This window comes from Mandrillus leucophaeus, unplaced genomic scaffold (genome assembly GCF_000951045.1).
Source record: "Mandrillus leucophaeus isolate KB7577 unplaced genomic scaffold, Mleu.le_1.0 Scaffold2167, whole genome shotgun sequence".
Lineage (NCBI taxonomy): Eukaryota > Metazoa > Chordata > Mammalia > Primates > Cercopithecidae > Mandrillus > Mandrillus leucophaeus.
Window position 1 is genome coordinate 79,060 of NW_012102218.1, and position 14,800 is coordinate 93,859.

The 14,800-nt window shown below is 36.9% G+C and overlaps 1 protein-coding gene across 1 annotated transcript in view; it reads right to left on the reverse strand.

The window, feature by feature from the left end:
* Positions 1-14,800, reverse strand: part of LOC105540231 (partitioning defective 3 homolog) — a gene marked incomplete at its 3' end in the record, with an annotated part of 96,984 nt that overhangs the window by 74,917 nt on the left and 7,267 nt on the right. The window contains exon 2 of the mRNA XM_011980768.1: positions 2,486-2,617. Coding sequence (XP_011836158.1) covers positions 2,486-2,617 — 132 coding nt within the window. The remainder of the gene's footprint in view (positions 1-2,485; positions 2,618-14,800) is intronic.

Here is a 14,800-nt window from a genome sequence, read left to right on the forward strand (position 1 = left end):
ACTAAAAATACAAAGAATTAACTGGGCATGGTGGTGTGTGCCTGTAATCCCAGTTACTTTGGAGACTGAAACAGGAGAACTGCTTGAACCCAGGAGGTAGAAGTTGCAATGAGCCGAGATTGCGCCACCGCACTCCAGCCTGGGCAACAGAGCAAGACTCTGTCTAAAAAAAAAAAGGCCGGGCACCGTGGCTCATGCCTGCAATCCCAGCACTTTGAGAGGCTGAGGTGGGCAGATCACGAGGTCAACAGATCGAGATCAGTTTAAGCCACATGGTGAAACCCCGTCCCTACTAAAAATACAAAAAAATTTAGCCAGGCGTGGTGGTAGGCACCTGTAATCCCAGCTACCCAGGAGGCTGAGGCAGAAGAATTGCTTGAACCCAGGAGGCAGAGGTTGTGATGAACCAAGATCGTACCACCGCACTCGAGTCTGGGCGACAGAGCAAGACTCCATCTCAAAAAAATAGAAAAAAGAAAGAAGAAAAGAAAAAAAAAAGTCAAAATATAGTGATAGCAAGGATGCGAAGAGAAGGAAACCCTGGTATACTGCTGGTGGTAATGTAAATTGGGACAGCCTCTATGAAACAGTATGAAGCCTCCTCAAAAATAGAACTACCATATGATCCAGCAATTCCGCTTCTGCGTATATATCCATAATAAATAAAATCCCTATATCAAAGACATATTTGCAATTCCATGTACACGGAAACATAAATTCACAATAGCCAAGATATGGAAACAACCTAAGTGACCTACAACAGATGAATGGATTTAAAAAAATGTGATATACACTGTGTGTGTGTGTGTGTGTCTGTGTGCACATAAATGTATAAAATGGAATATTATTCAGCCTTTCATAAAAAATGACATTCTGACATTTGTGACAACATGGATGAACCTAAAGGGCATTATGCTAAGAGAAATAAGCCAAACACAGAAAGACAAAATCTGTATGATTTTACTTATAAGTGGAATCTTGGAGGAGAAAGAAAATGAACTTATGCTAATAGAGTAGAATGGCAGTTACCACAGGGAGTGGGGTGTGAAAAAAGGAAAAATATTGGCCATAGGGTAAAAACTTTCAATTGTAAGAGGAATGAATTCTGGAGACCTAACATATAGCATGGTGAGTCTAATTAACATATTTTATACTTGAAATTTGCTAGGAAGCTAGGCACAGTGGCTCATGCCTATAACCATGACACTTTGGGAGGCCAAGGCAGTAGGACTGCTTGAGGCCAGGAGTTCAAGACCAGCCTGGGTAGCAAAGTGAGACCCCATCTCCACACAAAAAAAAAAAAAAAAAAAAATTTTAATTAGCTGGGCATGGTGGTGTATACCTATAGTCCTAGCTACCAGGGAGGATGAGGTAGGAGGAACACTTGAGCCTAGAAGTTCAAGGCTACAGTGAGCTATGATTGCACCACTGCACTCCAGCCTGGGTGACAGAGCAAGACCCTATCTCAAAAAAATTAAATTAAATTAAATTTTAAAAAATTTGCTAACAGAGTAGATCTCAAGTGTTTTCACCACATATACACACAAAATTATATCTATGTAATGTGATGGATAAATTATCTTGATTGTGTCAATCATTTTACTAATATATACATATATCAAAACCTCACACTGTACCCTTTAAATATATACTATTTTTACTTGTCAATTATACTTCAATAAAGCTGGGAGAAAGCACAATTAAAATTATAAAACACTGGGATTCCCTTCCACCAAAAAAACCCATTGCGAGTCAGTAACAAACAACTAAGGCATTAAAAAAAAACACTGAAAGAATTAACTCATCAGATACATTCTGAGTCGTCATATGAAAGGAGGACTTTTCTAACAGTGATGCAACAACTTTCTAAACAGTCATTCTTTCCAAGGCAGAAAACAATTATTTCTGAGTGGTAAACAATTCTGATTTCATGAATTGTAGGTGGATGCACTGCACAGTGAAATAGATAACTCTAAAGACTGATAAACCTAAAATAGGTCCTTGAAATTTATGAACGGATAAGTGCCCAAACATGACAAAATACAGTAATCTAAATTCTAAAACAACACCATAGGATATATTTCTCTTGTACAGTGAAGTTAGATAAAACAGAAAGTTTTAATTTGCATCTTCAGATCCCTTGAATTATTGCCTATCAAAGAAAAGAAGAGTCTTGAAAGTCTACTCACTCACAGCACGATTCACTGCCAAACATCTGCACCTCTGCATTACAAACTCTAAAGCCCTGAACCTTCAGAAACTACTGCAAATATTCATAACCGCTCACAATAAATCTGTGATCAGAGACCAACCAGAAATATCCTGCATTTATGTTAAACTCTGACATAGAGACTGGTACTTAACTAAAGTTTGTTAAAATAATTTACTTTTAATCATCACCAATGATTGAGATGGGAGAAATATCTTTGGGGTATGGGACAGGATGTTACAGCAATGACGCACATATAAGGATTTGTCATGTTACCTGTTCTTGTTTCTCCAGCCACTTGCCCACCATTGGGTGACTGGCACTCAGAGACGAGCGAGCATTGTCTCTCTGAAATTGGTTAGACCAGTTACTAGTATCCCGTGGGAGGCTTCTGTAGTTTTCATCTTTCTATTCAAAAAGAAACAAAAAGGCGTCTTGTAAAAAACCAGACCTTGCAAATCAGTAATGCACCTGGTTTTTCAAAAGTAGCAGAAAAATGATTCTACATATTTAAAACATCTTTCCAATCCTATACAAAATAGCTGATTGAGAACATTCCACCCAGATTAGACCTTGGAATTATAACCATGTGCCGAGGACAGGCAAGTCTAATAATTACAGCAGGAAGGGCACACACGGTACACAACAGACACAACACTACACTTTGCACTCCTACCCAAATCAATCACCTAAACCAAGTACGTGCACCGAAAAGTGAACTTCTATATGAGACTTTCACTCTTTCTCAACTGGAGCATATTCTCTTCTTTCCAGTCTCATAACTAAATTATGAGGTACCATCTTAATTCATCAGAAATGCTAAAAATAAGGAAGACTAATAAATTTGCCCTTTCTTCAAAGCCTTATGGTTTTGTGATTTTTGGATAAGAGATTTAGATTATCCAGGTTGTTTCTATTACCTACTTCACAAGTTAGTAGTCAGCATTAATTCAAGTATCAGGGGGAAAAACTGGCCTTTCACAATTATTTGTTACATAATAGATACATAATTGTTCACTGTGACATGAATATGACAAGTGATGTCTTTACATAAATAAATATTTATCAACTAAGTTTTTAATACTCCCCAGAACAACCAAATGCTACTTGATATTTCTTTCAAATAAAAAATTATAGTAACTTCCTTTGGCTTATGAGCTGTAAAACTTCATTTCAATGTTCTAAAAAGAAATGAGAAACCTAGGATAAACTAGGAGAGTCATACTTTTTAGTTCAGTGACTAAATCTAAATCATCTCCTACAAGAACAAAGTAAAATATTACCGTTAGTTGGATCCACTTAACTCAGTACACCAAGTTAGAAGTACTAACATATTGTCCTTAGTAACACTGTTAAGAGTAATCTGGCTACAAGTATTACATGTGGGATTGATACTTACTCTTCATGTGCTAAACTATATGAACACTCAATACAAACACAAACAAAAAAGTGCAATAGAATAGGTTTGCAGTGTGTATAACTTAGTTATAGATCAGGATACTATTTGCTCTTCCTTCATGAGTTCCATCAGGGAATAAAACTTAAAAATGAATTCATAGTCTTGGGTTTATGTCAATATTGGGACATATGTTCAAACAAAAAAAAATTGATAAACATTTACCAACATAAACTTTGGACATGAAACTTTATAAACTTTAAGAATTAACCTGCAAGAAATAAAATCTTTAAAAACTCAGTAGCGAGATGGAACTTTAGCAGCAAGTTTTTTGTTTGTTTGTTTGTTTGTTTTTTAATAGAAATGGCAAGGAGAAGACATGGACAAAAAACTAACTAAGGAAGCAAACTAGAAACTAAAGTTCACCGTATCTCAAGATACTAAGTCTCTCCTTAAAACTTAAGCTTCAGAAAAAAGGAAAGGAAATACTGTTTCATATGATAGTCCATAGATATAAGCTTATTCTGATAAGAATTTTTTATAAATCATAGAAATTCAGGTAAGTCATAAAGGGTAAACTTACTAACGACAGAACCTTATTTATTAGTGACAGAACCTTATGTGTCTACAAAGAGAAGGAGGATTTAAAGTACACTGAAATGCAAGTATAATTTTTATGTCAAAAATAAAAATTGAGGCTATCATTGACTAGGGACCAGGCTTTCATACTCATTTCCCACCATTTGAGGTGATTATTACACCAACTGCTTACTTAGAAAATGAATAATTAAACCAAAAGTATTTTTTAAAATCTACCCTCTCTTTTCAGTAGGAACTGTATTTCAGAGACATCAACAGTACCAGTTGATGAGGGGAAACTTGTCTTTTCAGAAGAATGCCAAATAATAGAAATAGAACTAATAACAGAATTAGAAACATGACCATTTTCAATTCCTAATGAAATAATTAATTCAGGCAAAGATAACCATACTAAAACCATTTTAAGAGTTGATAGATAACTGGATATTTGCATAGTGACAAAATACCACTTGAAAAGAAAACGAGTCTACTTTTGAAATGAAGAGATCAGGCTCCACACAATTGTCACCTTTTGGTGTCTGGAATCCAGTATGCTACTGGTACCCACTCCCCTGCTCCTTCCTGAATCTATGCCACTTTTCCTCTTCCCGTAAATGGTCTTGTTAGCTCTATGAACTGCTGAGTATTACCTCTCTGGACAAGCTCAAAAACTGCACAATTTCACCACATCCCACCCTGACAACTTTCAGGCATAAGTCACGAAAACGAAACTGTTTACTGAATTCATGATCTCAGTTTCCAACAAGAGGTCCCAAAGACACCTCGAAACTGAGCTCCCTATTTTGCTCAGACACCATTCCCTAAAATATTTAGAATTAGTTTTACTCTCTTTCCTCCATCTTTGATCTCCACAGCTTCTAGGTCTTATTGATCCAACATTTTTGCTGATTTTGGTCCTCGGCCATAAACCTAGTTCAGGATCAGCTTGTCTCTGACCTGACATTTTAACAGTGGCCTTCTAACTGGACACAGGCTCTAGTCGCAGCCTCTCTAAAAATGTTCTGCACCACTTTCTGGCAGAGGAGTTTCCTAAAACGTATGTTGGGTCACATCAAACCTCCAGCAAACACTGTAGGTAGACCAGAGGGAATTTCAGACAATGGTGCTTGCTGTGCCACACAAATTTCTTCACCTTCATTCTTGCTTTCTTTGAGACCTGGACTTCCAATATCATTTCTCCTATAGAAATACTGAACATTCTCCAAAGCCCAGTTCAAATGCTACTTTCTAGCAAGTAGTTCCTGATTCTCAATAGAACTAATCATGCCATGCTTTCTGTTACCACTCTGTTCTAACTTTACTTTAATTATGGTTCTAACTTATAATTTAGTTAACTTTAAAAACTGCTATTTCTACTCTTACAGGAAAGCCTGGGAAAATCATCATTCACCTTTAAACACAAGCACTTAGCACAGTGGCTTACACCAACCTGGGTGACTTTTTCATGAATATTTTTTATGTTGCCTATTTCACATGGTTTCAGAATCCTGGAATTTTAAAAGAATATTTTGATAAGTTGTTTTAAAAATTGTTTAGGGAATACTTCGAAGAGGTATTAAGATAAACTTTAGTAAAATGTATTTTCGGCGAAATGTAATGATTGTATTTTTAGATTTATACTAAAAGATGTATACCACTGTTATATGTCTATTTCAATTTCATGTCACACCTACAGCATATGATGTCTCTGGCAAATGTGATTATTTCCAATCGCATAGAAAAAATAGTACACTGTTTCTCCATGTAAGTCAATTATGACATGCAGTACCTGCAGCACAGCAACACACAATAATCAGATTAAGAGACAGAACGGCTGAAGATAGCAAGGTCTGCAATTTTCCACTACATTTGAAGAATTCCACAATTTTATAATTGTGGAATCAACTTTGAGTTCATGGATAATAAAACTAAAACTGGCGTTCACTCGCATAACAAAGCAATTATCCTAATTCATGTAAAATCAATAATGAATCCATATATTGACTTATGTATAATGTATGAAAACTGCAGTTATTTACAGCAATCTTGAATTATCAATCAATTGAAGAATTTTTAAAATACACTATTAATTCCTATCAACATACTTGTTATATTTCTGACAGCATCATGCAGATCCTACTAGCGTTTCAGTCATGTTTCTTCCTCCCAGTCCTGAAATCTGGCCACAAATCTAGTTCACCATCTACTGCATACAATGTGTATCAAGTGCATACAAGGACTGTAGGCCTGTAAAGCTGTGTGTCTGTATTTATGATAAACATCGCAGCATACAATGTATTAAATATTTTCTACAACACAATTTATACTAGATACCACTGTCCATTGAAATATACATCATGCACTCTATTTTCAATTTGAAAATGTTTGCTTTAGTGTAAATAATTGTTAAAATATGGCAGTCGTAACTAGTCTATTCAAGACTATATACACTCACTTATGAATCAAATTATAACTATAAACCAAAAATTTTAAATCAAATATACACAATTCTAATGATTATAAAACTTACTAATGTCATAAATTTGTTAGAATTATTACTTTATCTAAAAGATTATACAAGAAAAATGCCATAAGAAATTATTCTCCCTTTTTTAAATTATAACTTTAATCCTCCACTTACGAGGCTGCCCCAAATAGCTGCTCAGCTTTGTGCTAGGTGGGAAATTTTCCTTCTTGCCAGAAAAAAACAGATGTTCCTGCTGTGATCAGGGATTTTCCTTATCATCTAAATGTACCGCCACAGCATCAGGTGTCAAAAAGCCACTCCGGCTGGGAAATGCATATTAATTTGCTGCTCCCTGGTAGTGGTATCCTGGCTATGGAGAAAATCTCTTTCAGGGTAGGGAAAGTAAGTGTCTTCTCCCACCTCAGCCCTCCCCAAGCTTATTACAATTCAGTAAAATCATGTAGAACCCACCCAATGCCTTGAGATAGAAGCTCATTCCCAGCATACTAAGCTGCAACTCCAAGGCTTTATCTCCCAGAAACAGCTATTTAGCTGATGGTCAGATTTCTTGGCAAGACTATATCCCTATGTTGCAGAAGTCAGAACTGGGGTTTCATGAACATTACAGAAGTAATAAACATTTCTATGTTGGCATAGGAAACCCAAGTATGTTTCCACTTCACTTCAGTGCAAAAATTTCAATTTTTTAAAGAATTATGAGAAATCATACCATATTTTGAAATACAAAATACTCAATGCATATACATTTCATTCAGAACCTCCATGTATCATATGGTTTCAAATAGCCCATGAGATGTTAAGATTTTACATTTCACATTTTTCAACACTGTAATTACGGTAAAAGAAAATTCAATGTTCTACTTAATTATTTCTCCAGGAAACGATACACAAAAAACGAAGGGAACTATTTTCAGGATATTTAATCTAAAATTAGGAGACTGAAGTAAAATTAATAATAATGGCTTATAATTTTTTTTGAGATGGAGTCTCGCTCTGCTGCAGAGGCTGGAGTGCAGTGGCGCAATCTCGGCTCACCGCAAACTCCGCTTCCTGGGTTTATGCCATTCTCCTGCCTCAACCTCCTGAGTAGCTGGGACTACAGGCGCCCGCCACCACGTCCGGCTAATTTTTTGTATTTTTAGTAGAGACGGGGTTTCACCATGTTAGCCAGGATGGTCTCGATCTCCTGACCTCGTGATCCACCCGCCTCGGCCTCCCAAAGTGCTGGGATTACAGGCGTGAGGCACCGCGCCCGGCCAGAATAATTTTAATTACAAGACGCTTGCTAAAATTCTCAGCAATCATATTACTGATTTAATGTAGCAGACTCCTTACTGCCTTTGTGGCAGGAGTTTATCTTTTGTACCTCCTTATGGATACACCAGAGTATGACCTTGGAAGCAATGCCATAGCTAAAGTGAGAAGATAACAACCAGAAGGTGATCTATAAATATGATCTGTACTTTCTGACCTTCATTCATTCATCTTCTAAAAACTAAATAAAAATAGAAAAAAAAGAGAGACAGATAAGGGTGAAATAAAATGACTCACACACACAAAAAGCAGGTTTAATCACCAACTTGTAAATGAAGGCAGAAAATTTGGCAGTTGCTATTAGTTTAAATAAACTAAATGCCTATTAAGACTCTTCTTTAAATAAGGAAATCTAGGCTTTTATTCCAAACACAGTATTCGTTATCATTTACCCTAGGTGCACGTCTATTCCTAAGTATAATGAACTAACTAAAAAGCAATATTTGAAATCCATGCAAAGCAACTTCCTACATGTAATGCCTAATGTTGTAGAACTGATGCCAAGCAATCTGTTCCTATATTATCTGTAATTCCTAAGCCAGTATCCAGCACATAAATCAGCACTGGTACATGTGTACATCTTACTTTTCCTTTTTGTAACTTGTTTCCCCCACATTCTTAATAACTATTAATGAGAGGTGTGGAAAAGACAAAGGAAAGAGTATGTGTTTATAAAGCTGTTATAACAGAACTATGGCAAGACAAAGAGGAAACTCGAACATCCATACATTTGTTGTCAAAACAACCACATTGGGATCATTAGTGATAATAAATAGTTTGCTAAACTATGGTGGAGCCTGCAACCAGAAACACTGGTCAGAATCCAGAGATTTTGAATGCCAAAAGACATACTGTAGCACCAATTTAGCTCAAATTTCTTAAGTAATATTTCATTTTTAAATGTCAACTTTCTTTTTATTCTTTTTTTTTTTTTTTTTGAGACGAAGTTTTACTCTTGTGGCCCAGACTGGAGTGCAGTGGCTCAATCTCGGCTCACCACAATCTCCGTCTCCAGGGTTCAAGCAATTCTCCTGCCTCAGCCTCCCAAGTATATGGGAATACAGGCGCCCGCCATCACGCCTGGCTAATTTTTTGTATTTTTAGTAGAGACAGGCTTTTTCGCCCTGTTCAGCAGACTGGTCTCGAACTTCTGACCTCAGGTGATCCGCTTGCCTCGGCCTCCCAAAGTGCTGGGATTACAGGCGTGAGCCACCGTGCCCAGCCAATTTTCAACTGAGTTAAAGTTTTGAACAGGAATAAGTAAAACAATTTTAAAATAATCTATCCAAGCAAATTAACTATCCAACAAATTAATAATATACAAAATAAAATATCCTAACACACACATCAAATTTTTACTAAGATTTTTCCTTTGAAATGTTAAAGGTATTATCCATAGTTCTTAAAACTCATTCTGACCTGAAAAATGAACTATATCACTCTCCACATTTGATAATGCCTTTTCCAGTCATTCTGATACATACTCAGTATCTTCTAGATAATAAAATTCATTTAATTTGGTGAGAAACTCAAGAATGCTGAATATGCCAAAAAATTTTCGTGGTGGAATTCTAATATAGAAAAATGTCTATATTAGAAAGAATCTGAAAATTACAATTAAGTTTCCAAATACAATTCCTGTCACGGCAGCAAACCCTTCAAGTTGATACACTGGCAAAATCAGAAGCATGACATTTAAGTTTTAAGTCATAACCTATAACTGGCCAGTATCTTGTTAACGATCTTTATAAATCAAACAAGAAAAATAATCGCAGGAGTATGGATCTGTATCAGACTATGAACATAAAGGGATCCAATATGAAAAAGGATTGCTCAAAAATCTCTCCTGGAGACGCAGGTCTGATCAAACTAAAAGGGGCACAGATTTCTCTGAAGCCACCGGATCTGTCCAGAGAGCCAACCAGGGAATCCAAGGAGAAGAGAAAGATTAGCAAAACTCAAGCACATCCACGGTGCTTGTTTGAACCAATTTTCTCAGCTGTTCCTAATCCACTTTGACAGAGAAGGAAGCCATGAAAAATTCTGGATACAGCATTTTAAAGCTGAAAGGAACAAGCTAGAGACAACAGCCAGGTTAACCTCTTACTGATTGAAAGAAGAAACAGGGATTTGCAGAAATGGTAACAAATAAATTGTGGAGATGAGGATGGCAACCTATTCTCATGGTTACACCTACCCACCTCAATGCCCAAATTCTACTCACTCAATTTCCTTTATCTTTTTTTGAGACAGGGTCTCACTCTGTCATCCAAGCTGGAGAGCAATGGCACCATCTTGGCTAACTGCAACCTCCACCTCCCGGGCTCAAGTGATTCTCATGCCTCAGCCTCCCAAGTAGCTGGAATGACAGGTGTGCACCACCAGCCTAGCCTCCACTCAATCATGAGTAATAAAATTTCCAACTTCTCATTCTTAATCTAACATGGAACCATAGTTTAGGCGTGTAATGACAATAATTTCTGGTATGTAGTCACTGCTACACAAGGATCCCATCACATGGGAAGGCATTTCTTGAATTCAAAACGATGATATAATCTTTGATCACAAATTATATTTTCACAGAGATGGTTGGTTCACTAAGAAATACTATACAGTGTTAAGAATGATCATACATAAAATGTTGGCTTTAAAATTGTCTCATTTCATTCTTAAAATAATATTTTAATTTTGTTTTAAGTTTTCTTTATTATTTTGTGGGAGACAGGGCCTCCCTCTGTCACCCAGGCTGGAGTGCAGAGGCACAATCATAGCTCACTGAAGCCTCAACCTGCCCAGCTCAAGTGATCCACCCACCTCAGCCTTCCGAGTAGCTGAGACTACAGGCACACATCACCACACATGGCTAATTTTTTTTATTTTTTGTAGAGACTGAATCTTACTATGTTGCTCATAATCTGGTCTCAAGCTCCTGGCCTCAAGAAATCCTCCCATCTTGGCCTCCCAAAGTGCTGAGATTATAGGTGTGAGGCACTGTGCCCAGCCTAAAATTGTTTTACAATACAAAGATCTGATTAATTCCAGGAGCTTGAGACTGTAGTGAGCAGCAGCTGGACGACTGCAATCCAGTCTGGGCAACAGAGAGAGATCCTGTCTCAAAAAAAAAAGAAAATTTCTTTCCAGGTATTACTTAGATTATCTTCTTTATCCTAAGAAAACATGCAGAAAGAGGTGAGAAGGAGATAGATGGGGGGAGTTTAACATTTATAAAAAATTACAAAAATGTTGTCCACTCTTGGACTCTGAGGAACTGAAGGATGGAGCCTAAAGGAAAGCTGCACTAACCACAGCCTCCACTTGCTTTCCTGCACAGTATTTCATAAGGGCCAGCATGGTCCCGGAATGCCCCTAGAACCACCAGCATTCCACTATCAGCAGTGGGCAGGAATGGAGAATATGGGACCACCATTTTTGACCTATACTCCTTAAAACAAGAAGGGTGAGTGTGTGAAACAATAAATAAATATTTCAGGTCCAATTAAATTTTGAAGTTCTTGACTCACTTTCTTACACTACACTAAACATGAGGAGCAACATTTGACTAAAGCTGCTCTGAAAAACAAATTTATATCTGAAACAATTTAAAAACATTTTAGAAAGTGCTTAACTTTGAAGGCAAGAAATACCCAACATTTCATTTTCTTTCAAAAATGCTCAACTCTAAATATGTACACTCCAAAACTAAAATTATAAGTAACAATAGCATTTTGCATCAAGAGTACTATGCACAATACAAAAAAAAGGGAACAGATGCTAGAGAGAGGGAGAGAGATAGTAAAATACTTATAGCGGTTGCCTAATTCCAAAATACCTACAGTCTTATACATTATTTAAATGTGCATCATAAATATTTTATATTTATCTAAATATTTTTCAACTGAATTTAAAAACGAATATATATATACACATATATATTTAAATAAGTTACTACAATTTGAAAATGAAGAGATTTACATCACATATAACTAGCCTGACAATGTAAGATAATTACCACTTCCTTCCACTTTTCAGCCCACAATCCAAACTCCAATGGACTGGATGGATGAACCGAAGAATGGGTAATTTCCGTGAAAGTCCATAGGTACAGTCTACCTTAGCTTTCCCTTTAATTGTGAAAGTGCCTCCTCAGGTACACTATCTCCACAGATACTTTTTTTCTTAATGTAGAAAGTGTTTACTTTCATTTATCATAATCTTATCCTACATATTGTTTCTCATACAGTAATGACTTTTGTGAAGAATTACATTGCCACATGGGAAGCACTGAGAGTAAAGAAATGGATGGCACAAACTTCTAAAGACCTGAGTTCCTCTCTACAATTTCATTAGCAGAAAAAGCATGTTCTATAAACAGGATATTAATATTCAAGGAAACTATTTCTGTCCTCCATTTATGGCTAAAAACTACAATTTTAGAAAATGTGATTCAGGGAATTTGAGTAATGTCTATTGAAATCTTACTCTCCCCTCCCCCCACAAAAAAACATAAAGTGCAAATAAAACAGCCATTGCAACAAGATGCCCCAATAAAAAGTAAAAACAAAAGTGCAAGTATCCAGCCACAAGAACTCAGCACATTTATATCATAACTTTATCATTTAACAGCTGGTTGAATTATTAGGTGAGTTATTTAAACTCTCTAGGGCTCTACTTGCTCACCAATAAAATGGGTACAGCAACAGTGCCTATACTTCTGGCATAGGTATAATTAAATTATATATAACATGTAACATACCAAGCATGGCATAATGCCTAGGAATAGCAAGTATTCAAAAACAACTTGGTTATCATTACTGGAAATATTAAAACCACAAAAACAGATATGGCTTATAGGTAAAATAAATGGAAACCATTTCTACTTCCAAATTTCGAGAAATGTTGACTGGAACACATTTCTCCAAAGGCAGCCCAGATGATAACAGTAGCAGGAATATATGCAAAATTAAAAGAAAGGATGCTCAAAGCCAGAGCCCTCAGAATGCAAACAGGTGCTCCAGTCGCAGCAATCCATCTGATACTCTACTTGTTAATAACAGGACTTGAAGGGACTAGATCTAACTTCACAACTGAAAATAGGTAGGTTTATAAGCTAAATTATAAAAAGTTAAAAATAGAAACTAGCTTAAAAAGATGAAGCCAGGCACGGTGGCTGATGCCTATAATCCCAGCACTTTGGGAGACCAAGGCGGACAGATCATCTGAGGTCAGGAGGTCAAGATCAGCCTGGCCAACACAGTGAAACCCTGTCTCTACTAAAAATACAAAAACTTAGCCAGGCGTGGTAGTAAGCGCCTGTAATCCCAGCTACTGGGGAGGCTGAGGCAAGAGTATCGCTTGAACCCGGGAGGCAGACGTTGCAGTGAGCTGAGATCACGCCATTGCATTCCAGCCAGGGCAACAGAGTGAGACTCCATCTCAAGAAAAAAAATAAATAAAAAGATGAAATGAGATCAAATGAGATTAAAATATTTTTCAATGTATATAGACTACACAAAATTTTGTTCCATATAATTTAACCAATGATACTTCCTGGTCCTCTCCCCTAAGTCAAGACAATCGGGTATAACATATTCATTTCTCTCTGTGATATATGCAACTTTGAGGGCACACAAGAAGGCTTCTGACTTTATTTGGGATTTATACTCCCACAGTAGTTTGTGAACTCTAAAAATATTGCATCCTGTAGTAGTTTGTGAACTCTAAAAATATCACATCCAGGCTCCAAAATTTTATCAGTAACACCTTAGGATTTTATCACTTTGAACACAAAATATTTAAAGCATATGAAGGCAGACTGTATTCCTAATGTAGCATAGAAATAGATGAGACGAGGTTATCAATAACTCAGTGAGCCCTGCCTATTGTAGAAATAATTATAACCATAACTGAAAGTCCAAAAATGTGCTGTATTCAAATTAAGATATTTTAATATGCAAAATAGAAGGGTAAAATTTATAGATATAGAGACTGCTAATAGGAAATACAAACGTTGCAGCAGAATAGTTTAAAGTCTACTCTCAGCTGGATCTCCCTTGAAACTAATGCCGCAGAAAATTAAAGAGAGCTACAGGTCTGTCACGGAGGACTTGTGATGCTAAAGAACTATCTCATCTCATCCTTTAAGCTTTTGGATGGTTACCATAATGCTGGAAGCTATGCTTGGCTCACAAATAACCAAACGATAAACAACTTCTTCTCAGCAGCCAACTGGTCAAGTGTATTTTGTGTTTTAAAATAATCTTCTTCAAATCCAACAGAGCATAAAGGCAAAAAAATAAATAAACTTTTTAAAACGTAGTTTAGAAATAAAATAGTGCTTTCAAATTCACTAATATGACAGTTGGCCTTGTAAATTAGAAAGAATAAATGAGAAGCAGAAATCAAGAAGTCAAACTGGGGCAGGCGCAGTGGCTCAGGCCTGTAATCCAAACACATTGGGAGGCCAAGATGGGAGGATCACTTGAGCCCAGGAGTTCAAGACCAGCCTGGGCAACATAGTGAGACCCCATCTCTTAAAAAAAAAATATAGCTGGGTGGGGTGGTCCATGCTTGTAGTCCAAGCTACTCCATGGGCTGAGATGGGAGGATCACTTGAACCCACAAGGCTGAAACTGCAGTAAGCCATGCACTGAACTCCAGACTGGGCAATAGAGCAGAGCCAGACAGTAGCAAAAGAAAAGAAAAGAAGAGGAGAGGAGAGCAGAGGAGAGGAGGAGGAGAGGAGGAGGAGAGGAGAAAAAGGAAAAAGGAAGAGGAAGAGGAAGGGAAAGGGGGGGAGGGGAAGCAGGAGGGGAGA